This window comes from Armigeres subalbatus, chromosome 1, assembly GCF_024139115.2.
Source record: "Armigeres subalbatus isolate Guangzhou_Male chromosome 1, GZ_Asu_2, whole genome shotgun sequence".
NCBI lineage: Eukaryota > Metazoa > Arthropoda > Insecta > Diptera > Culicidae > Armigeres > Armigeres subalbatus.
The window spans coordinates 315,250,092-315,276,158 of NC_085139.1; the positions used below are offsets into that span (position 1 = coordinate 315,250,092).

At 44.4% G+C, this 26,067-nt stretch overlaps 1 protein-coding gene across 1 annotated transcript in view; it reads right to left on the minus strand.

The window, feature by feature from the left end:
* LOC134217963 (uncharacterized) overlaps positions 1 to 26,067 on the minus strand; it is a 575,616-nt gene that overhangs the window by 191,150 nt on the left and 358,399 nt on the right. Inside the window, exons 4-7 of the mRNA XM_062696816.1 lie at positions 20,837 to 20,972; positions 20,628 to 20,761; positions 19,799 to 20,039; positions 9,082 to 9,439 (exon numbers count right to left, since the gene is read on the minus strand). Coding sequence (XP_062552800.1) covers positions 9,082 to 9,439; positions 19,799 to 20,039; positions 20,628 to 20,761; positions 20,837 to 20,972 — 869 coding nt within the window. The remainder of the gene's footprint in view (positions 1 to 9,081; positions 9,440 to 19,798; positions 20,040 to 20,627; positions 20,762 to 20,836; positions 20,973 to 26,067) is intronic.

Below are 26,067 nucleotides of genomic sequence, written 5' to 3' on the forward strand. Positions count from 1 at the left end.
CAGCATACCGTATTACGCACACAATTCTCTCCGATATTTATTTAATCAATTAGCCAAAACCACCGCCCACAAACACCTTCGGAAGCCATAATTATCGGCGTACACAATTCTCGGGGCGAAATTCCCTCGGTGCACATGTGCGTACGTATCTCACCTCCGGCGCCTTTCCTGCACGGGTGTCACTCGCCGTTTCACCTTGGCTCACCACTCGGCGACGGAACTTCCAGTCTCTAGTTAGACATTGGACTGACAGGCAACCCAGCCAGTGCGGGAAGCCACAGTGAAGCACATTCATATATGGATGGGACGCGTTCTGGTTGTGTCATTTGATAATAAATAATAGGAAATGTAATAGTTCTTCGCGTTGCCTTTCCTCTCGCTCGCAGCGCATCGAACCGGAACTCGACGACTTTGCTGGCTGTGACGACGCCATTTCTATCCATCCAAGCAACCAACGAACGAGTGAACGAACGAACGAGTGAACGACGACGAACGGTGCGTACTTTTGCACTAACCGACAGATCGGAGCAACCCATGCAGAGAAAGAAACGTCACTTTTCATCCGTTGCTGTTGTGGGGGTTGGTCTTCTGACATAGCGTGTCATGGAATGCAATTGATTCCTTTGCCATGGTGAGCACGTGGCGAGGTTGGGCGGAACGGTCGGTCGTGGGGAAAGTGTCTTCAGGGGGCCTTGAAAAGGCGTATGATTGATACTTATTGTTGTTAGCTGCTATCTGCAGATGCATACTACACAAAAGACGTTCTACCACTGGTTGCTTCTTGTGGTGCTCTACTGCTGGCTGCTGGTGTTATAAGTTGGATGATGACGCTGTAATGCCATGCGAAGGACTTGAGGCTTGGGAAAGGGTCAAACGAGATGTACGGTTGCACAAGAAATTAGAGACACTGTAACTGACCAAGATGGATGCCATGACGTTGTCCACCGGATGCCATTGTTCGATCCAGATCGTTCTGTTGCGGCTGCTTCAGAATATTTGTACAGTATGTAACACTTCATGCACTTGTATTCCTCGCATCGACCAACGTCAGAGATTGTAGCAAGTAGCAACGGTTTGACCTTAACTAATAGGATGTGAATCTGTGCGTCCAATGAGCAAATCAAGCAATCTAAAATAGACCTTCAGGGGCCTTTGAGAAACTTACTAATACTAATTAAGAAAATCAATTTCCTCAGATTGATGATGAGCTGCATTAGGGGGCATAACCATCCCATATCCCATCCATAATGTATTATTATGCACATATTTGAAGGATGAAAAGCTTTAGCTTATAAAAACAACTCGCTTAAAAATGGCAAAACGATTGCAACCTCGGTACGTGAGAAACTCATTTTTTTAAATTAAAAAATCACGCAAACCAACGGAAAACCTTGGCGGTGCAGTGAGCATAAAATAATTGCTCAAAATGTTAACTCATGCGAAAATCGTTCGTTCGCAAAAACTTAACTTGAAAAGAATCACAACATTCCCCGAAAACTATTATGCAGGTACGGCACCGCCAGTAACAATAGCAAGAAAGAAGCGCGAGAAGTGGATTCTTTCGAAAATATTGAACTCCAGTGGGAACCATGGCTTCTGTTACTATGCATTGTGCGGTTTGAAGATGCCCTTTTTCTAGCTTGCTTCCTTTTCAGAGTTAGGAAGACGATGATGTTCCACTTTTGGGAAGAGCCCTCCACAACTTTGCCGTTCCAAAAATGGTTGAGATTATGCAACAGAATAAGCGATGGGGAAGCATCCATTAGCTCGTTGCGGCAACAGCTCGTTATTGAAAAGCTAGAAGTTGGATTTGGCATAAAACAATAACCTTTTCAAGGACTATGCAGATTATTAAATATAAATCTAAATTGTATTTAAGATTGAAATTTGATTTCATAAGACATTTGATTAAGATTAGAAATCCTATTAATATGATTTAAATTAAATATTAATTGAAGGCTGAATTTTGAATAATTTGTTGCATCATTTGAATTAGATTTGAACGGATTTGGATTGGATTTGGATTGGATTTGGATTGGATTTGGATTGGATTTGGATTGGATTTGGATTGGATTTGGATTGGATTTGGATTGGATTTGGATTGGATTTGGATTGGATTTGGATTGGATTTGGATTGGATTTGGATTGGATTTGGATTGATTTGGATTGAGATTTGATTTGTATTGGGATTGGATAGGATTTGGATTGGTTTTGGATTGATTTGACTGGATTTGGATTGACCTGACTGACTTGACTGGATCTGGACTGATCTGACTGGATCTGGACTGACCTGACTGACTGATCTGGATTGATTTGACTGATCTGGACTGACCTGACTGATCTGACTGGACTGACTGGATCTGACTGACCTGACTTGACTGATTGACTGACTGACCTGGACTGATCTGGACTGACCTGGACTGATCTGACCGACTTGGACTGGATCTGGACTGACCTGGACTGGATCTGGACTGGACTTGACTGACCTGACTGACCTGGACTGGATCTGGACTGGATCTGACTGGACTGATCTGACTGGATCTGGACTGACCTGACCGATCTGACCTGACTGGATCTGACCTGGACTGATCTGGACTGACCTGGACTGACCTGACTGGATCTGGACTGATCTGGACTGGATCTTGGACTGATCTGGACTGGATCTGGATCGACCTGACTGACCTGGACTGGATCTGACTGGATCTGGACTGGATCTGGACTGACCTGACTGATCTGGACTGACCTGACTGGATCTGGACTGATCTGGACTGATCTGGACTGACCTGACTGGATCTGACTGGATCTGGACTGGATTGACTGGACTGACCGATCTGGACTGACCTGGACTGACCTGACTGATCTGGACTGATCTGACTGGATCTGGACTGACCTGACTGACCTGGACTGGATCTGGACTGACTTGGACTGATCTGGACTGACTGGAATTGACTGACTGATCTGGACTGATTTGACTGACCTGACTGATCTGGACTGGATCTGGACTGACCTGGACTGGACTGACCGATCTGGACTGACCTGGATCGATCTGACTGGATCTGGACTGATCTGACTGACCTGACTGATCTGGACTGGATCTGGACTGGATCTGACTGGATCTGGACTGATCTGGACTGACCTGACTGATCTGACTGGATCTGGATCGATCTGGACTGACCTGACTGGATCTGGACTGATCTGACCGACCTGGACTGGATCTGGACTTGACTGACTGGACTGGATCTGACTGGATCTGACTGGATCTGGACCGACCTGACCGATCTGGACTGACCTGACTGGATCTGGACTGACCTGGACTGGATCTGGACTGATCTGACTGACCTGGACTGGATCTGGACTGGATCTGGACCGACTTGACTGGATCTGGACTGACCTGGACCGATCTGACTGATCTGACTGGATCTGGACTGGATCTGGACTGGATCTGGACTGACCTGATCTGACCTGGACTGACCTGACTGGATCTGGATCTGGACTGACTGGATCTGACTGATCTGACCGACTGATCTGACTGGATCTGACTGACTGATCTGACTTGACCGATCTGACCGACTGGACTGGATCTGACCTGACTGACTGACCTGGATCTGACTGGATCTGGACTGATCTGGACTGGATCTGACTGGATCTGACTGGATCTGACTGATCTGGACTGACCTGACTGGACTGACCGACTGGATCTGGACTGGATCTGACTGACCTGGACTGGATCTTGACTGATCTGGACTGGATCTGACTGACCTGGACTGATCTGACTGGATCTGGACTGGATCTGACTGGATCTGGACTGATCTGGACTGACCTGACTGACCTGACTGATCTGACTGGATCTGGATCGACCTGGACTGGATCTGGACTGGATCTGGACTGACCTGGACTGGATCTGACTGACCTGACTGATCTGGACTGGATCTGGACTGGATCTGGACTGACCTGGACTGACCTGACTGGATCTGGACTGGATCTGGACTGACCTGACTGGATCTGGACCGATCTGGACTGACCTGGACTGACCTGGACTGGATCTGACTGATCTGACTGACTTGACTGGATCTGACTGACCTGGACTGATCTGGACTGGATCTGACTGACCTGGACTGGATCTGACTGATCTGGACTGATCTGGACTGGATCTGACTGGATCTGGACTGATCTGACTGACCTGGACTGATCTGGACTGGATCTGGACTGACCTGGACTGGATCTGGACTGACCTGACCGACTGGACCTGGACTGGATCTGACTGATCTGACCGATCTGGACTGACCTGACTGGATCTGACTGGATCTGGACTGGATCTGACTGGATCTGGACTGATCTGGACTGACCTGACTGACCTGGACCGATCTGGACTGGATCTGGACTGACCTGGACTGGATCTGACTGACCTGGACTGACTTGACTGATCTGACTGGATCTGGACTGATCTGGACTGGATCTGGACTGGATCTGGACTGATCTGGACTGGATCTGACTGACCTGACCGACCTGACCGACTTGACTGACCTGGACTGGATCTGGACTGGATCGGACTGGATCTGGACTGATCTGGACTGGATCTGACTGACCTGGACTGATCTGGACTGGATCTGGACTGACTGGACTGATCTGACTGATCTGGATCGACTGACTGGATCTGACTGACCTGGACCGGATCTGGACTGATCTGGACTGACCTGACCGGATCTGACTGGATCTGACTGACCTGGATCGACTGACTGGACTGGACTGGATCTGGACTGACCTGACTGGATCTGGACCGATCTGGACTGGATCTGGACTCGATCTGGACTGATCTGGACTGGATCTGGACTGGACCTGACTGGATCCTGACTGACCTGACTGGATCCTGACTGGATCTGGACCGATCTGGACTGGATCTGGACTGACCTGGACTGGATCTGGACTGACCTGGACTGACCTGACCGATCTGGACTGGATCTGGACCGACTGGATCTGACTGACCTGACTGGATCTGACCGATCTGGACTGGATCTGGACTGACCTGGACCGACTGACCTGACTTGGACTGATCTGGACTGGATCGACTGACCTGACTGGACTGACTGGATCTGACTGGATCTGGACTGACCTGGACTGACTGGACTGGATCTGACTGATCTGGACTGACTGGACTGGATCTGGACTGACCTGACTGACCTGGACTGACCTGGACTGGACTGGACTGGATCTGACTGGATCTGACTGGACTGACCGATCTGGACTGACCGACCTGGACTGGATCTGGACTGACCTGACTGGATCTGACTGGATCTGACTGACTGACTGACTGGATCTGACTGATCTGACTGGATCGGACTGGATCTGGACTGACCTGGACTGGATCTGGACTGACCTGACTGGATCGACTGACCTGGACTGGATCTGACTGGATCTGACTGGATCTGGACTGACTGACTGATCTGGACTGGATCTGACTGACTGACTTGACTGACTGGATTGACTGACTGGATCTGACTGACCTGACTGGATCTGACTGGATCCTGACTGGATCTGACTGACCTGACTGGATCTGACTGATCTGGACTGATCTGGACTGACCTGACTGACTGACTGACCTGACTGGATCTGGACTGGATCTGACTGATCTGGACTGGATTTGACTGACTGGACTGGATCGACTGGATCTGGACTGACTCTGGACTGGATCTGACTGATCTGACTGGATCTGGACTGACCTGACTGGATCTGGACTGGATCTTGGACTGACTGGACTGACCTGACTGACTTGACTGGATCTGGACCGGATTTGACTGATCGACTGGACTGACGATCTGACTGGATTTGACTGGACTGACTGACCTGGACTGGATCTGGACTGACCTGGACTGATCCTGACTGACCTGGACTGGATCTGGACTGACCTGACTGGATTTGACTGATTTGGATTGGATTTGACTGATTTGGACTTGGATTTGGATTGATTTGACTGGATTTGACTGGATTTGACTGATTTGACTGGATTTGATTGATTTGACTGATTTGACTTGATTTGGATTGATTTGGACTTGATTTGATTGGATTTGATTGATTTGATTGATTTGGATTGATTTGGATTGATTTGATTGGATTTGGATTGATTTGGATTGATTTGATTGGATTTGGATTGGATTTGATTGATTTGGATTGGATTTGGATTGATTTGGATTGATTTGGATTGATTGGATTGATTTGGATTGATTTGATTGGATTTGATTGATTTGGATTGATTTGGATTGGATCTGGATTGGATTTGGATTGGATTTGGATTGGATTTGGATTTGATTCGGATTGGATCTGGATTGGATTTGAATGGAATTGGGAAGGAATTGGAAAGGAATTGGAATGGAATTGGAATGGGATTGGAATGGAATTGGAATGGAATTGGAATGGAATTGGAATGGAATTGGAATGGAATTGGAATGGAATTGGAATGGAATTGGAATGGAATTGGAATGGAATTGGAATGGAATTGGATGGAATTGGAATGGAATTGGAATGGAATTGAATGGAATTGGAATGGAATTGGAATGGAATTGGAATGGAATTGGAATGGAATTGGAATGGAATTGGAATGGAATTGGAATGGAATTGAATGGAATTGGAATGGAATTGGAATGGAATTGGAATGGAATTGGAATGGAATTGGAATGGAATTGGAATGGAATTGGAATGGAATTGGAATGGAATTGGAATGGAATTGGAATGGAATTGGAATGGAATTGGAATGGAATTGAATGGAATGTGAATGGAATTGGAATGGAATTGGAATGGAATTGGAATGGAATTGGAATGGAATTGGAATGGAATTGAATGGAATTGGAATGGAATTGGAATGGAATTGAATGGAATTGGAATGGAATTGGAATGGAATTGGAATGGAATTGGAATGGAATTGAATGGAATTGGAATGGAATTGGAATGGAATTGGAATGGAATTGGAATGGAATTGGAATGGAATTGGAATGGAATTGGAATGAATTGGAATGAATTGGAATGGAATTGGAATGGAATTGGAATGGAATTGGAATGGAATTGGAATGGAATTGGAATGGAATTGGAATGGAATTGAATGGAATTGGGAAAGGATTGGGATGGAATTGGGATGGAATTGGAATGGAATTGGAATGGAATTGGAATGGAATTGGAATGGAATTGGAATGGAATGGGAATGGAATTGGAATGGAATTGGAATGGAATTGAATGGAATTGGAATGGAATTGGAATGGAATTGGAATGGAATTGGAATGGAATTGGAATGGAATTGAATGGAATTGGAATTGAATTGGGATGGAATTGGAATGGAATTGGAATGGAATTGGAATGGAATTGGAATGGAATTGGAATGGAATTGGAATGGAATTGAATGGAATTGGAATGGAATTGGAATGGAATTGGAATGGAATTGAATGGAATTGAATGGAATTGGAATGGAATTGGAATGGAATTGGAATGGAATTGGAATGGAATTGAATGGAATTGGAATGGAATTGGAATGGAATTGAATGGAATTGGAATGGAATTGGAATGGAATTGAATGGAATTGGAATGGAATTGAATGGAATTGGAATGGAATTGGAATGGAATTGGAATGGAATTGGAATGGAATGGGAATGGAATTGGAATGGAATTGGAATGGAATTGAATGGAATTGAATGGAATTGGATTGGAATTGGAATGGAATTGGAATGGAATTGGAATGAAATTGGAATGGAATTGGAATGGAATTAGAATGGAATTGGGATGGAATTGGAATGGGATTGGAATGGAATTGGAATGGAATTGGAATGGAATTGGAATGGAATTGGAATGGAATTGGAATGGAATTGGAATGGAATTGGAATGGAATTGGAATGGAATTGAATGGAATTGGAATGGAATTGGAATGGAATTTGAATGAAATTGAATGGAATTGGAATGGAATTGAAAGGGATGGAATTGAATTGGAATGGAATTGGAATGGAATTGGAATGGAATTGGAATGGAATTGGAATGGAATTGGAATGGAATTGGAATGAAATTGGAATGGAATTGGATGGAATTGGAATGGAATTGGAATGGAATTGGAATGGAATTGGAATGGAATTGGAATGGAATTGGAATGGAATTGGAATGGAATTGGAATGGAATTGGAATGGAATTGGAATGGAATTGGAATGGAATTGGAATGGAATTGGAATGGAATTGGAATGGAATTGGAATGGAATTGGAATGGAATTGGAATGGAATTGGAATGGAATTGGAATGGAATTGGAATGGAATTGGAATGGAAGTGGAATGAAATTGGAATGGAATTGGAATGGAATGGGAATTGAATTGGAATGGAAATGGAATGGAATTGGAATAGAATTGGAATGGAAATGGAATGGAATTGGAATGGAAATGGAATGGAAATGGAATGGAATTGGAATGGAATTTGAATGGAATCGGAATGGAAATGCAATCGAATTGGAATGGAATTAGAAAGTAATCGGATTAGATTGGAGATTTTTATTAAAGCTGAATAAGATTGGAAACGAAATGCACCTGAAATGGAATAAGATTGATAAGATTTAGTTTTCATTCGAATTCGTTTTGAATTCTAGTTAAATTAGAATTCTTACCAAATCAAATAAATGCTGCGTTGGACTTAGTTAGAAATTGAATTTGAAATTGGTTCGAAAACGAAAATTAAATTGCATTTGAATGATGTTCGATCGGCATTCAATTGAATATTTGTTGGAACTACATTGAAATTAAGATTGTATTTGAAATGGGTTTGGTTGGATTGTTATTTAGTTCAAATTCCTTTGCAAGTGTAGATTCAATAAAAATATTTTTAGCTGAAGATAATTTTGCCTATGGCACAAAATTTTAGCAAGCTATAGACTATACAAACGAGATTCCTCATAGTTATGAGCAGATGAAATGTGCAACACAGGCAACAACAAATCTCGTCAAGTATTTTCTTGATTGGATGGAGCACTCTCGACATAGTGCCCTGTATGATGAAATAAATTCTTGTCAAACTCGAACGATGTAACCATTTATGTATGCCTGCCCTTCTAAACTTAATGCACTTACCGATGTTTTCTATAGCTGCTATCGTAGTGCTGTTGCTGCTGCTGCTGTTGCTGTTGCTGCTTATTGTCGTAATACATATTTGTATGATAGTCGCCCTTAAGCCAGGAAGTCTTTTTATCACTCTCCTCGTCCTCGTTCGCCTCGTCGCCCATCCGGTGCCCTTCGATGTTGAACACTCCGATGCCCCCACTGCGCTCCCGCTCCCGATGGTGCATCCTGATCCCATTGTAGAAGCCATCCAAACTGTTGTACCCGGTGTTGGGCTGAATCTGGAAGCTGCCACCCCCAAAGCCGCCATTGTCTTTATATGTTGAGTAGCCATTAAAACCATTTGCTAGCGATGCTTTCCGCTCGACTTCTGCGAAATAAAAAGTCAACAGGAAGAAGGAAAGAACAACAATCAGAGTAGGCTTTATGAGAGGAAGAAACAGAATTCCACGCAGGGATGCCGGATGCTTGCACATATTTTCATTTATGTGATTGTTATTATTGTCTTTATTACGCTATGAGATTTTCAGCTCCAAACTAGATTCTTCTCAACTCGAGGATGTTTGACTCGTAATGAAACGATTTGGAAAAAGCAGTTACTTGTATGGAGCCCTTGTTATTTTACGGTTGTGAATTTGATTACAGCATGTCATTGTTTACAGAATAAATTTTAAAAAATTGAAAAAATTCTAAAGCGATAAGATGTGTGTATTGCAAATCGATGTACATAAAAAGTAAATTTGGCATCCATGTGTCCCATGACAGACAAGATTTATCTGCCACCTCTCATGACCCCTAGGAAAAAAGAAAAGTAGGCGACGACAATGGATGACGCCTACTAAATCCAATGACAGCCCATAAGCCCATAAACTTCCATGTTTATTGCTGAAAATTTCCATCGAAAAAGCTCTCAGCAGAGCCATCAAAATTAAAATTTATGTGTCTTCCACTCACTCCGGTTGGTTTACTTTTTTTTCTTGTATTCACGAATCACGAGATACGATATCGAAATAAAACGATTCAGTTCCCTCCAGTCTTTTAAATCCTGAAAGCGGAAGCTCAGTCGCAAATGAAGAGACAGCCCCGTGAGCCTAATTTAACGACTTCATCACACGTTAATTCAGTGCACAGCAATGATGGGGGTTGGCTTTCTTTCCTTTTTTTCCTCATCGTCGCAGGTTGTCGTGCCTCGTCCCAATTGCATAAAAACACACACACATGGCTTCGTGGCTCCGTGCATTCCGGTGACTTCCGTTCCGGCTCACTAGGCCCGAAGGCAGGAAGCAGTGTGTAATCACTGTGTCGAGTTTCGTTGCTTCTTTGCATTTTGGCTTTTGTGATAGTCGAAGGTGTAATGAAAGGGCGCATACTCGATCCAAAAACAAGAACTTTGATGTTGGATCCGGAATGTCAGATGTTCTATGGACGGATGGATGAACGACTGTAGTGGACGACTTTCTGTTTCTTCGTGTTCGTTCGGGTTATGGCGATATATCTTAATATTAGTGTTAATACAGAAGATTTGAAGGTTTGTGTCGGTCTAATATGGTCAGTAGAAAGGTTTGTCGCAAAATTGCTCTGAGGTGGCGACTTTTTTTTGCGTCACGTCGAAAACAACTTTAGGGATATGCGGAAATTTGTTTAATTTCCTCACAGTTCCAAATTTTAATGAGAAAATATATTGGAATGCTTTAAATACAATTACTTTTTCTTCATTGTATTTCAACGAAACATTTTTTGAATTTCCACGGAACATTTTGAGTTAAAAAAAAAACAAAAATCTAAAATGTAAAAGTTTTTGCCTATTTCTGAATTCCTACAAAGACAGTCCATGGTTTCTTGATCCGTGCGCCTTTGTCGTTTGGCCTATTTGGCTACCAAGATATTGAAAACTTTCAACATTCTGCACTGATTGCCTGGCTACTGTGAAACTGGAAGGGGTCGCCGTTTTTACATCCAACGATTTGGTTTTGTTGACATTATTGATGACTAAACCCATCGAAGAGAAACGCTCGGCAGAGTCGTTGAGGTTACTCTGCATTACAGAGGGCTCCGTTGAGCGAGTACTGCTCCCTGCATTAGAAAATGTCAACATTTTGCGATGCTTTCGTCAAAAAACTTCGACTGAAGATGGTGCGAAAATACAACTATATGCGTTTGTCGATGCCAGCAAATGCCTATGAAGCAATAGATCAGGATAAGCTAACGAAAGAGGTCACTGATTCCAAAATAGCGTGGCGCTTCAACCCACTACCGTCACCACACATGGGGGGTAGTTGGGAGCGCTTAGTCTAGACGGTCAAGAGTAATCGGAGATCGGCGAAAGCCGACGGCCGAATGACGAGTAATTGCGGAATACATTGATAGAGATCGAAGGGGTGTTGAATACGCGTCCTCTTACGCAAATACCAATACCATTTTTTTACTTGAGTCATCTGATGGGTCGAAACCACTAACATTATGCAACGGCAGCGCGAGCATTGTGCGACACGGGTGGCAGCTATCCCAAGTAATGGCGAACCGATTTTTGGCAACGATGGCTACACGATTATCAATCTGAGATTACCAGGCGAAGTAAGTGGCACCAGAAAGTCAAGCCAATCGAGATTGGTGACATAGTGGTAATAGTGGACTCAGATCATCCCAGGAACTGTTGGCCCAAGGGGCAAATTATCGGAGTAGTGAACCATGACCGACAGATGCGCAAAGAGACTGTTCAAAATGCGAAAGGAATCTAAGGAACGGCCAGCCGTGAAGTTGTCAGTTTTGGACATCAAGAGCGTAGATGAGTAAGCTGCACCTATAATAGTGCAGCATACTAGGAGGAAGTGTCACGTCATTGTGACCACGCTCCTCTAGTTCCCAACATCACGGCATCTACAGACGAGCCGAAGGTGGCTCGCTTATCACATGTCAAACGATGAGACGTCATAACAAACCATCTAACGTCGCGGTAGATCTTCACGGCATACAGAATTTTAAGAAATTGGTGTATGAATTTCTATAATTGTAAGGTAGGAATTGTTTAGAATTATATTTGCTACCTAACACAGATTACATCTGATTATGTCTAGCTTAAAAGCTATAGCTAAATTAGGGCTACTTGTTTATAGTATGACTTTCACTTATTCTAACTAAGTATTTGCAGTGTGAGAAAGCAGAGCTAAACTGTTTACTGAAAGCCCTAACGAGGACAAAAGGGCATTAAAACGTACGTCTTAAACCATAAACAAATCGAACGCCAGTCTCTCGTTGGGAAAACAACAGCCATCAAGAATGCCTTTATCGAAACAAGCGATAACAGCCTGGGCGAGCTGCGCACTCAGCATGGATTAAAAATGCAACCTGGCAGAAAATCGAGGAGCGTAGAGGAGCAAAGACCGCGATAGAGCGGGCAAGAACCAGAGCAGTCAAATACGAGTCACGTCAACGGTATTCGGATCTAGAGAAGGAAGTTTAACGCTGCTGCAGACGGGACAAGTGAGCGTCGCTGGTGTGCCTGGGTGACGGAGGGTAGAAAGCAGCAACAACTGGCGATATTTACCTTCTCTACGATGTGTCACGACACCTGAGTGGAGCGAGGATGATTCCGAGGTCAGTTACTTACCAACCCAACCGATCAGTTGAAACGTTGGTTCGAGCACTTCGAACAACTTCTTCAAGTTTCGACGCCCGACCAATTATCAACATCTCGGCATGAGCTGCCAAGATTGCGAGGCATTTCCCTCGTCATCTCCGAAGCTCCATCATTGCAGGAGATTGAAGCAGCCATCCAAAGCATGAAACCCAACAAAGCTCCCGGAGTCGATCACATTTCAGCAGCGATGCTCAAAACTGAGCCCATGCTATCTGCGCAAATGTTGCATCAACTATTCTGCAATATCTGGGAAACCGAAAGTCCCAAAAAAGGGGAACGTCTGTGTGCGATAATTGGTGAGGCATCATGTGCATTGTTCTCAAAGTTCTGTGCAAAGTTATCCTAAATCGGATACAGGAGAAAATAGATTCGACTATCCAACGGCAGCAGGCAGGATTCCGCCCAGGAAGATCATGTGTGGACCATATTGTCAAGCTCTGAATCATTCTGGAGTAAGTCAACGAATTCCAAGAGTCCCTCTACCTGGTATTTATTGAATATTAAAAATTATTCGATCGTTTGAGCCACGAAAGTCTGTGGGGTGCCCTTAGACGCAAGGGAGTTCCGGATAAAATCGTCGGCCTTATCGAAGCGTAGTACGAAGCTTTTACGTGCAGAATCCTGCATAATGGAGCTTTGTCTGACCCAATCCAGATAGTCGCTGGAGTGAGGCAAGGATGTATTCTATCTCCGCTGTACAGGAATACCTCATCGTAATCGACGAGTTCATGGTGGGTGCGATTGACCGTGTACCAAGCCGTGGGCTGCACTGGAAGCCTATTACTATGGACCATCTAAACGACCTCGATTTGGCTGATGATATTGCTCTACTAGCACAACGCAACGGTGGCGCTCTGATATGCAGAGCAAGGTAAACGACCGGGCCGAACGCTTCTCAACGGCGGGTCTCGTCATCAACGTAAACAAGACCAAATCGTTGGACGTAAACACAAACAACCCCTCCAACTTTACGGTAGCTGGGCAAATAGTGGAGAAGGTCGAAAACTTTCAATATCTTGGCAGCCAGTTAGCGTTGGACGGTGGAACCAAGATCGACATAGGAGCACGAGATCCAATCAGATTAGTCAACGCACCAAGTTTCGAATATTCAACTCAAACGTAAAATCTGTGTTGTTATACGCCAGTGAGACTTGGTGTGCATCAGCAGAGGTTATGCAGAAACTGCAAGTATTTATCAACCTACGTTTTATAATTCGGGCCTGGTGGCCTCATAATTGGATCTCGAATGCTGAGCTCCATCGACGATGCCATCAAAAACCGATATCGACAAAAATTCGAGAGCGTATTGGAGGTGGGTCGGCCACACATTACGAAAGAGCGGAGACGAAATCTGCAAGCAAGTGCTGGACTGGAATCCAGCAAGACATCGCAGCAGAAGCAGACCCAGGGGCTCATGGCGGCGTAGCCTCAACAAGGAAATAAAGAAAGTCAACAGGAATCTGACCTGGGCCCAGGTCAAGGCTAAAGCCAGCAGCTGCCCATTCTACGCAGAACACACAAGGCACCGAACGAGTTATCAACACTATTGCCGATACGAAGCATTTTGTTCAAACTTACGCCTTACTTCAATCAACGAGGCCTCCTAAGGATGTTTGGGAGAACGCGGGTGAGCGAACATGCTACAAAGGACTCCAAAAACCCCATAATTCTACCACGTGACCACCACATAACCACTCTCGTCATTGCACACTTTCATGAAAAATACCATCATCAAAGCCACGAGACCGTAATCAATGAATTGCAATTGCACATTGCATGCTACGGTAGAATAAGGAAGAGAAGTCAAAGATGCAAAAATGGCAACGCTATGTCACGCTCTCCTTTTATGGCTGATCTTCTCCGAGCCGAGCTTGCAGCATTATCGTGCCCCTTTACACACGTCGGGATCGACTACTTCGGGCCCATCAAGGTTTCTGTTGGGCGAAGAGTCGAAATGCTCGCAACTTGTTTGATGGTTCGTGCAATTCACATAGAAACAGTTCACTCTCTCAGCACAGACTGGTTCGAACGACGAAGAACAATCTGATGGCGACTTGCCCATCTAGCATCCCGAAAGATGGAGATCTCTGGAACTTCTAAACCGAGATCGAAAATATCATAAACTCTCGGCCTCTTATCCACGTACCGATCGATGTCGAAACCCCGAAACATTTTCTTCTTGGCTCTTCCAGCGGCATGAAACCCCTCACACTGATCGATGACATTGGCATCGTACTGAAGAAATCCTACACCACGTCACAAATTCTAGCGAACCAGTACTGGAAGCGTTGGGTGACTCGAGCAGCACACATGTTGTACATAGATCACAATAGCTTATATGTGACCCGATTTAGTCACAATTAGGTTGCTGTAACCGGGTCCGCGACGTTAGGCATAAGGACGTTAGGCATAATCTACGTTAGGCATAATGGACGTTTGGCATAATTCTGCCTTCTTTATGTCATGGGCTGTTCTTTGGGTCATTTTATGCCTAACGTCCGTTATGCCTAACGTCCATTATGCTTAACGTTCTTATGCCTAACGTCTTTAAGCCTAACGTACTTATGCCTAACTGGGTATACCCGCTGTAACCAGTTTCATTAGACTTGAACTACTTGGGGACTAAATATCTTCCAGAGATCACCAGAAGAATGAATGGTTCAAGCGATCATTGTCGATCCTCAATTACCAAGTAACTGTTGGTCTAAGGGTAAGGTAATAGAAACGAAAACAGTTAAAGATGGGCAAGTACGATCTGCAACGGTCTGAACTGCAAGTGGAGTTTTTGGATGACCTGCGACGAAGTTGTTCGTTCTGGACGTAAGGCGCGACGGTGAGATGTTGTCGTACCTGGGGGACTGTTAGCTGAACTCAACGGACAGCACGCACCCTTTCAAAATCTTCAGAGATGTCAATCTGATAGCACCTGAGCTGTTTTTGGTCTAAGCAAGGAGATCGGTGAGAATGAAGAAAAAAAGATAAGTAGTTAGACTGATACAACATTGTAACCTAATTTAACATACAAGGCCCACCAGTTATCGGATACAGTGGTACCGCCACGACAACGAACACCGTTGGAGAAATCGGTTTGGGAGAAAAGAAAAAAGGTCTGATGAGAGGTAACTATTTCTCCCTCATTACCAGTGCCGCGAAAAATTGATTTGCTCGTTTTTTCACTCCTTTCTTTCTTTTCGTGCCATCACCAATTGCAAAAAGAGTAGCCTTTATGGAACAAACAACCTAAATCTTACATGCAGTCGGTGTGGTAGTATTTGTATAGTAACCGCATTCTATCGACATTTTTTGTTGACGTTCTAGGTTCGATTCCCGTTGCGTTCATAAAATTTTTGTTATTGCCTACCGAAAGTTTTCACGAGAAGTGAGTGAGGCGTAAAAGTGGTGAAACGAAAAACGAAATTCATCATATAGGCACGATTTTCGCTTATCTTCCAGGTTCGCTCTAGGGCAGCGGTTCTCAACCTGGGGTACATGTACCCCTGGGGGTACCTTCGCTGGTCCCAGGGGGTACCTCGGACAAAAATATTAATGGCGGACGTATTACAATTCCAATCAAAACTCACTTATGAAGCTTTGAGACTTCTGTTTTCATAACTTTGTCCTAAACTTGTAAATAATAAGCATGGCGATCAATAAATCAAAGTCAATTGAATCCTGCCTTCAACAAATAACACAGTCTATGAATGGCTGCGAAACAAAAGATCAAAAGGACAAAACTTCGAATTACCAAATTAATAAAAAACTCTTCAATGCAATCTACCTGATCGAACCAAAATGTTGAATAATATGTTAAGAATATATATGTTTTTGAGCTAAAATCTACAGTCTAAAGGTGCGATGCGAAAGTCTCCGTTTAAAAGGCATGAAAGCTTTTTCTCGGAAGCTTTCTTCCAAGTAGCCCAGAAGCAGTCACAGATAAAAATATGTTGTGGTTTTTAATGTTTTTTTTTGCACATTTTTGGAGCATGCAAATAAGCGTAACAATCAATCTCTCTCACTGATCTTTAAAATCGAAAAAAAAAATCATTCTTGCTTGTAAAATCCAGTCAAACTTGATTGAATATCCAATGCAATTTTACACGTCGTTGAATTTTCAAAACAATTTGCTGTGATCCTCCTTCCAAGAGGCTCGGAAGCCTCCTTTCAAGAGGCTCGGAAGCCTCCTTTCAAGAGGCTCGGAAGCCTCCTTTCAAGAGGCTCGGAAGCCTCCTTTCAAGAGGCTCGGAAGCCTCCTTTCAAGAGGCTCGGAAGCCTCCTTTCAAGAGGCTTTGAAGCCTCCTTTCAAGAGGCTCGGAAGCCTTCAAGAGGCTCGGAAGCCTCCTTTCAAGAGGCTTTGAAGGCTCCTTTCAAGAGGCTCGGAAGCCTCCTTTCAAGAGGCTCGGAAGCCTCCTTTCAAGAGGCTTTGAAGCCTCCTTTCAAGAGGCTCGGAAGCCTCCTTTCAAGAGGCTCGGAAGCCTCCTTTCAAGAGGCTCGGAAGCCTCCTTTCAAGAGGCTCGGAAGCCTCCTTTCAAGAGGCTCGGAAGCCTCCTTTCAAGATGCTCGGAAGCCTCCTTCCAAGATGCTCGGAAGCCTATTTTCAAGAGGCCCGGAAGCCTCCTTTCAAGAGGCCCGGAAGGCTCCTTTCAAGTGACCCGGAAATCTCCTTTCAATAGGCCTGGAGGCCTCCATTCAAGAGCCTCGGAAGCCTCCCTTCAAAACGCTCAGAGGCCTTTTAACAAGATGCGCGGAAGTCTACTTTCAAGAGATTTGGAAACTCCTTTCAAGAAGTTCGGAAGCCCCCTTTCAAAGACTCGGAAACCTACTTTCAAATGGCTCGGAATTATTCTTTCAAGAGGCTTAAAAATGCTACTTTAAAAAAGCTCAGAGGCATCCTTTCAAGATGATCAGAAAGTCTCCTTTTAAGTAGCCGAAAAGCCGCCGTTAAAGGGGCTCAGAACTCTCACTTCAAGAGGTTTAGAAACCTCCCTTCAAGAGGATTGGAAGTCTACTTTCAAGATATTAAGAAGCTTGATGTATAAACGTAATTTGAATTTGGAAGTTTTACGGAATAATGCACGGCAGGCGATTCACGGCAGCATCCCGTTAGTTTTCGGGTCAATTTTTCATGCATCTCGTGAGTTACGATTATTTTCTTTTACAGCAAAAAATAGGGGGTACCTCAATTAATGCAACACTTCGGAGGGGTACCTCTCAACAAAAAGGTTGAGAACCGCTGCTCTAGATCCTAGGGCTTGGACTTGCTGAAACACTTGGATAACATAAAGTATGTCGGATAATAATTTTAACCTCAAAATAAATTCAACGTTTCAAAATTACTCTGCGTTGAAGTTTTGAAAGCAATCTCAGGGTTTGCTCGGGATTCGTATGAGGGCCCGCCACTGTGCGGCGTGAGAAACTATGAATCAGCCCCTAGTTTTGAATAGCGGCGTGCTAGTGCACTCTTATGAATTCATTCAGTTATTTAATTCAAGACTATGCCACATATTTCAGGAAAATTTATTTAAAAAATAAATGTCTTCAATTTATTTCATTCTAAGTGCAACATAAAGTCTATATAACGTTTTCAATATGGACGAGCAGCCCGCTTGTCATATTCAAGTGTGTAAAACCTATGAACGACCACATATGTATATATGTAAGTCATTGATAAGTTTCTGTAACAAAATGAGTGTGAATTGTGCTACTCGGAAAAAGCATCTCTATGAAGGTATAAAATACATTTTTTGGGCAATTTATTCATAATCATAACATTTAAAAATGTATTTTAAGACATTTTAAATAATTCATTACTAAAATCATATGAGCTTCAGCCATTAGAGTGTCATTGATTCTAAAACAATTATCGTTCAGCTCGGAAATAAAGTAATCAACAAGAAAATTCACCACTAGGTGTATAAGTCTTTAGTTTTTTTTTTCTTCGCTACAGCACCGCCATCGAGCAAAAAGAATCGCGTTCCCCACCTACCACCTGTACGATGTAAATGAGATGTAAATAAATGCAAAAATGTGTACCCTTTCCGAGTTGGTCTCTGCTTAGTTGGTCGTTGTCGATGGAACCGGTGGCGGTTGCTTAAAGCTCACTAGCGAGCAACTGGTAGGTAAATGTGGCCGCTGATAGTAAGAGCGGGTTCTGCTTTTTTTTTGTGGCGAGATACTTACTTTTAATTCTCGTTTTACTTCCAGGGAGGTGGTTTCTCGGTGGCGATGCATCGCTCGTCGATTAACGTGCTTTTAGTTTATCGTTTAAATCAAGTCTTCATAATTGGTTAATTTGACATCCATTCGTACAGGAACTTAAATTACCAGTTTTTAAGGCTGGACTCAAGTCTATCAGCACTTTCAGCAAGTTTTTTTTTATCACAGCTATCCATTTATTACCGCAATCGACGGGACATCATTTGTTGAGGGTTTCTTGACGTCTAACAAAACGATGAGCTGCCATTATGGCCTATCATATGAAGCACTTAAAACTTATTTTCAGTCCTTGTTTGCTTTTCAACTCAAACACGCTCTGATATGCAAAGCAAGCTATATGGCGACAGCTTTTTTCAGTATCATCATTCTTGTCAGTCAAATTTTGTTTGAAACGTAATGTATACCAGGAATTGTTTATTTCTAGGAAAATCTTTACAAGCTACAAGTGATGCAATGATGTGTGCTCAAAATTTGTTCGCATCGAGGAGACGCATGGTTGTTCAAATTGCTCGTTATTGCACCATATGGTGCGGGTTCAGCGCAACGAAGCAAAACGCCTAAAATGCCAACAAATTATGGGCGTAAAACGCTCGTATAAAACCACAATTTTCATTACTTTCATCTGCGCGTCGCATTCAATAGTAGGAGGAATGGCACACAGCTACCTACGTTCCACACTTTGTTACGCGTGTCGCACACCAAAGAAAGTGCTTCTTGAGTGAAAATTTTACAAACCACTCAACCGAACATGATACCTACCCTTCTGACACACAACAGACACATTCACTAACTTTCTCCCCAAACTCCCACGCAAAACTACCACCCACGTGCAATGCATCCTACATTCTGACTGGAATATCATCTAAATGTTTTAATTACCCTTTGCCACCGCCTTCAGCTCCTTCAGGGTGTGCGAGGCCGTCCCGGACGAGGACCCGCTGCTGTCGGACGTCCCGGCAATCACCTTGCCGTGGTAGAGCGAACTCTGCGACGTGACGAAGGACGGCGGCGTGAGCTGCTGTTTGTCGAGCTGTTGCGACGGCGACTGTTGCTGCTGCTGTTTCGAGCGATGGCCACTCTTCGGCGTGTGGTGGAGCTGCCGGACGTATTTGTCTTCCACCTGTGGGTGCGAAAAGCCATTAATGCGGAGTGGAATTGAGTGGTATGCAGAACGGAACGGAATGGAACGGGGGAGGCACAGTCATTAACATTTGAGTAACGCGAAGGCTAACGACGAGACAGAAAAACCGAAGGAGAAACTACTTGAAATGTGGCTTGCGTATGGCGGCCATTCGTAAACCACAATGACCGAGTAAGGATTATTTTCGACAATAAAAAAGTAATATGCGTTAAAGTTACGTTTAGTTACAGGAATGGCTTGTTACTGACGTCGCCGTCAAATTTAAAAATTTGAAAAATCTACGTGACATACGAATGACCCCCTAATGTCTGAGCTAATAGTTTACTAAAGGTGGTACACATCCGTGAACGTTGATGTGAAGCTTCCCTACTTTCTACAGTTTATCAAATGATAGACAAGGAATCAATAGCATTTCGTGACTAAATGGCAGGGAATCTCCGCGGCACTGAAAGGTCATCGGCGTGAAACTTCCACTGGCGGTACGTGAGCAGAGGAAACCGAACTAAAGCAAATAAACCGAAAACTACCTATCGGAAGATTATGTTTGACATGATAGCGCATACCGACCTGTTTTCCATTAATTAGCCAGGTTATGTGCGGGGCGGGTTTGGCGCGCGAGGTGGTACAGTTGGCCACCAGCATGTCGCCGTAGTAGAGCTGCTTCTTGGCGAACTCGATCGATGGCGGTCCCTTCTGGGGCACTGTGGACGGAAAGGGGGGAAATTGGTTCCGGATGAGTTGACAGTTTTATGATAATGGAAGGCAAATATACTTACGCATAACGTGCAACGGTTCCTCGTTGGACGCCTTCGTGAAGATTGGGGTGTCGGTGGATACCTCACAGTAGTAGGAACCGGAGGCTTCGTAGTCGATATTTTTCAACGTTAACGTCGAAGGGTTCACCTTTTTCCACTAGAAAAGCCGGAAAAGATTATCATATATGGAAATGATTTCGAAAACAATGAGTGGGTGCTTGCTTGAAGATATGTCAATTTTATCACAGTTAAAAGAAACCGTTCGCCTTACGCCAAAAATTCTCAGACCGATTTTTTAAATTTTGGAATTTCCATTAAATCCATGCATTTTGGAATTTTTCTGAGCGCAAAGTGGATTATCCGCTGTTTCATCAACACTGTTGCTCAGAAAACTTGCCGAAAACCTTATGCGGGATAATATATCATAGGGTTTTTTTTCACTCATAATGATGGAAACTGCTGCAAAGCTGTTCATGATAACAAGTGTATTAGGAGCTAGGATAATAAGTTTTCCTGTGCTTAGTTAGTCACTTCCTGGATATTCAGAGAGTGAAGATTCAGGAACGCCTGTTCTTCTTACTATTTTGGTAATACATTCATCATAGAGAGTCGTCAAACTTCTTTTATTCTTCGTAATGTAAATCTGACAACAGAATTTACAATTTTAAGCAAAATCAAACTCGGGGAGCCCACCAAACAAAGACTGGAGCACACTTTTGGCTCTATGGAAGTGAAGAAACATCTGAAGGTGAGCAGCAGTTACCCGGTTCAGCAGCAGTCGTGTTTTATCTTCAACGACGGGCAACATTGACCCTATCAAGGTAAGAGGTTCAAAGGAATGCGAGTCGACGAACGAAGAAACGTTGTGAAGAATAGTGATTTGTGCTTCAATTGTCTTTCTCGTGGTCATGCTGCCAAGTTTTGCTCGCGAGGTACGTGTCGTGTTTGTGGACAGCGACATCATTTATTGTTGCACCTGAACAGCAAGCTCCGCAACCGAACAAGCGCTTCCAACAAATTTCGCAGAACCCACATTCAAATCAGATGACATCAACCTCACAACAGACAAAGCCAACTCAATCTAATCCTCATCAATCCACCAACCAATCTCCCAAATCTCCCATTCCTATTGCCAATCCAAGCATGCTATGTCAATCGTCACCCACACAAGACACTCCCAATATTGTACTAGCCGCTCAAGAAACCAAGGTGTCACGATCAATTCTTCTCGCAACGGCGATCGTGATCCTTGAGGATCAATTTGAAAACACCATACAAGCTAGAACACTACTTGACAGTGGCTCTCAGCTCTGCTTCATATCAGAACGAGCGTCGCAGTGCCTGAAGTTCGATCTCGCGAGGCACTTTCTATTAGTGGTATCGGCCAAGCCGCTAAGAAGTGTATCCCAACCAGAGTCTGCTAGATTTTAATACAATACTGCCTTATTCATATGCAGTGACTGTATAAGAAATGGGCATATGCGAAAATTGCATATGTTCGAACTGCGGCACGTTGTATAAGGAAGAGATTTGTGTTTTGGAGACATTTTGCATGTATTAGTCACACAAGACTACATGTGTGTTCGTGACAAAAAATAAATCTAATGTTTGTATGTGTTGGTGCTGATTAAGAAACTGTGTATATATGTGTGATAACTCCTTTCGCATGAACGTTACATGTAGTGGTGAGACAGACGGACAAAACAAAACAAACTGAAGTGACAGTTCGTGCATTAAAAAAAACTAGACCCGCTGCAGATTTTTAATCATCCAATCTGAAACCGCTGGTGGTGTACATCGAATAGCCATAGCCTACAAGTCGACCCAGTACTAGTGTTGAGATTTTGCATCCGGCATACCGTGCTATGGATGGAATAAGCTGGCGTTTGGAATGCCGCCCCCGGACGATCAGGGTCAGTATAAATAAGTGTGTAACAACAGTGTGGAACAGATCAGCACTCCAGCAAATTTGGCCTTCAACACTTCATCGAATCTCGTCTGATCAAAGTGGTGTGCCGAATGGGGTGGCCACCTTTCGGTGCGGTGTCAGTTAAACCGCCCGTCCCCCGAAAATCGAACGTCAATGCTCGACACTGGCTATGGCGTGCACTCAAAGTTGACCGCGCTGCCAGTCACTACCAGACAAACAAGACGAACCGATTGTCATACGTTTCACTGACACGGCGCGGCGGAAAAATAGTTATACACTTCTGAAATAAAGCAGCTATGTGGCTCACTACCACAATAACAAAGTGTATATTGCACACGGCAGATTTTTCGTAAGACACGTAATTATATTGTAAGAGTGTGGGTTCGAAACCAGCATGGAGAGATTCTTGCATGTTTCGCCTGTTCTTTATTTGTTGCTACATGAAGTGGAGAGTGCGGAAGATGAATGTGGTAGTTGAAATGAAGTATGAAACTTATTATACAAGACCCTGCAGATTTTTTTATGCATTTCTTGCATTATTCATATGCAGAAACTGTATAAAACGAATTATGCAGAGCATGACAGAAATTTTTGGTTTGGGTGTATGCAGTCAATCTATGCTCGGGTTCGTTCACGTCTTTCGTCGTTCACTGGGGAGGAGAATTTCTACGTTCTACCTCAAGTTACACTGAATCTTCCCATCCGGAGGATTGATTCCACCAAATTACAGCTTCCGGTAGACATCGCCCTCGCAGATCCGATGTTTACGGAGCCTGGTTGCGTGGATGTGATTATCGGAGCAAGTCTGTTCTTCGACCTGCTTCACAAGGAGAAAATCAAATTAGGAGATGACGGGCCTATCGTACAAAATACATCACTCGGCTGGATTGTATGCGGAAACCTTCTTGCCGAGATCACACATTGTCAACACGTGTACGGAGAAGCTCGACGATCTACTCACACGATTCTGGGAGCTGGAGTCGTGTAAAACGAACAGTGTGCTATCGCTGGAGGAATACGCCTGTGAGAAGCTGTTCGATCGCACAACAGTGCATGATGCAAGTGGCCGTTGCATTGTCGCGCTTCCAAAAAAGGAGTACCTAATCCGTCAGCTCGGAGATTCACGATCTACGGCGATGCGACGATTCCTCTCCCTGGAGCATCGTCTGGATACAAACCCGCAGCTGAAGCTGCAATTCAGTGAATTTATTCACGAATACCTCCACATGGGTCACATGGAGGAGGTAATTGAGGATGAAGTAGATGCTGCTTTACCACAGTACTTTATCCCACATAATTGCGTCATCAAACCCGATAGTACGACTACGAAACTTAGGGTGGTGCACGGAGCCCCCAGACGCGAATATTATCGCACTTTCATGAACCTCCGTGGTTTTCTCACGAAAATAAAGCTTAGAACACCAGGAAAAGGCTACGGGGTGTTTTAAAATATTTCATCGGTGAAATTTTAAATACGTCCTATTTTAAAATTGTGTGGGTTTTCCCATATATATACATGTTTGCTGCGGCCATCTGCGAGTTGTGGCGCCTGCCTAGGATGTGGTGGGGTTTGACAGTGGGCCCTGTTAAACCTCTATAAAAAGCTGCATGAATCCGCAAGTAGGCTCCGCCAAAGCGACCGTGTGCCGCTCAAAGCGCACAAGCCCAAGTCCTGGTGTTAGGTGGGACGCTAAACAGCCCAGACACGACGGCCCTCCGACGAGACAGGAGGTTTGCGCAGGCCCAATAAGCCGCCTTTAAAAACAACTATTACGAACGACATAGAAGATAATACGACTCGATGCAATCGGCAACGACCTAGGCGACGCATAAAGGATCATGATTGGAAGCTTGGAACATGGACTTGCAAGTCGCTAGGCTTCGCAGGTTGCGACAGGATAATCTACGATGAATTACATCCCCGCAACTTCGATGTCGTAGCGCTGCAGGAAATCTGCTGGACATGAGCATGAGCATGAGCATGAGCATGATGACCGTGCATTTCGTAGTTGCTACTCCGTGATCGACCAGAAAAATCGCAATTGCACAGGGAACCAATGTATGGAGGCATGGGATTTGCACTCCAACCTCAATGTGCACAGTCCGAGAGCTCTAGTATTTTTAGAAGGTCGATAACGGCGCTGGCCACGCAGGAAATCTGCTGGACAGGACAAAAAGTGTGGAAAAGCGGGCATCGAACGGCTACCTTCTACCAAAGCTGTGGCACCACCAATGAGCTGGGAATCGGCTTCATAGTGCTGAGAAAGATGCGCCAACGCGTGATTAGGTGGCACCCAACCAACGCAAGGATGTGCAAGCAGAGGATAAAAGGCCGTTTCTTCAACTATAGCATCATCAACGTGCACTGCCCACACGAAGGGAGATCCGACGATGAGAAAGAAGCGTTCTATGCGCAGCTGGAGCAGACATACGATGGATGCCCACTGCGGGACGTCAAAATCGTCATCGGTGACATGAACGCACAGATAGGAAGGGAGGAAATGTTTAGTCTGCATACCGTATCGAACGACAACGGTCAACGGTGCATAAACTTCGCACCCTCCCACGGAATGGTAGTCCGAAGCACTTTCTTCCCCCGCAAGAATATCCACAAGGCCACATGGAAATCACCTAATCAAGTAACGGAAAACCCAATCGACCTCCTTCTAATCGACGGTAACTTCTTCTCCGACATCACGAACGTACGCACTTACCGCAGTGCGAATATTGAATCCGACCACTACCTCGTTGCAGTATGCCTGCGCTCAAAACTCTCTGCGCTCTGCGCTCAAAACCGCTGCACTTGGCACGGTGCCCCCGGATCAGAGAAACGACTGGTAAGACGGCGAATGTGAGCAGTTAGTAGAAGAAAAGAATGCAGCATGGGCGAGATTGCTGCAACACCGCGAACGAGGCACGATACAAACGAGCGCGGAACAGACGAAACTCGATTTTCCGGAGCTAATGACACACGAAAGTTCTATGAAAAGTTAAACCGTTCACTTAAGGGCCACGTGCCACAGCCTGATATGTATAAGGACATAAACGGGAATCTTCTTACAAACGAGCGTGAGGTGATCGAAAGGTGGCAGCAGCATTACGAAGAGCACCTGGATAGCAATGTGGCAGACAATGGTGGTGGTATGGTAATGAAGCAAGAAGCACGCAAGCAGTACATACAAGTTCCGGCTCCGAATCTTCAGGAAATCCAGGAGGAGATCGGCCGGCTAAAAAACAACAAAGCCCCTGGAGTTGACCAACTACCAGGAGAGCTGTTTAAACACGTTGGTGAGGCACTGACCAGGCTGCACTGGGTAATTAC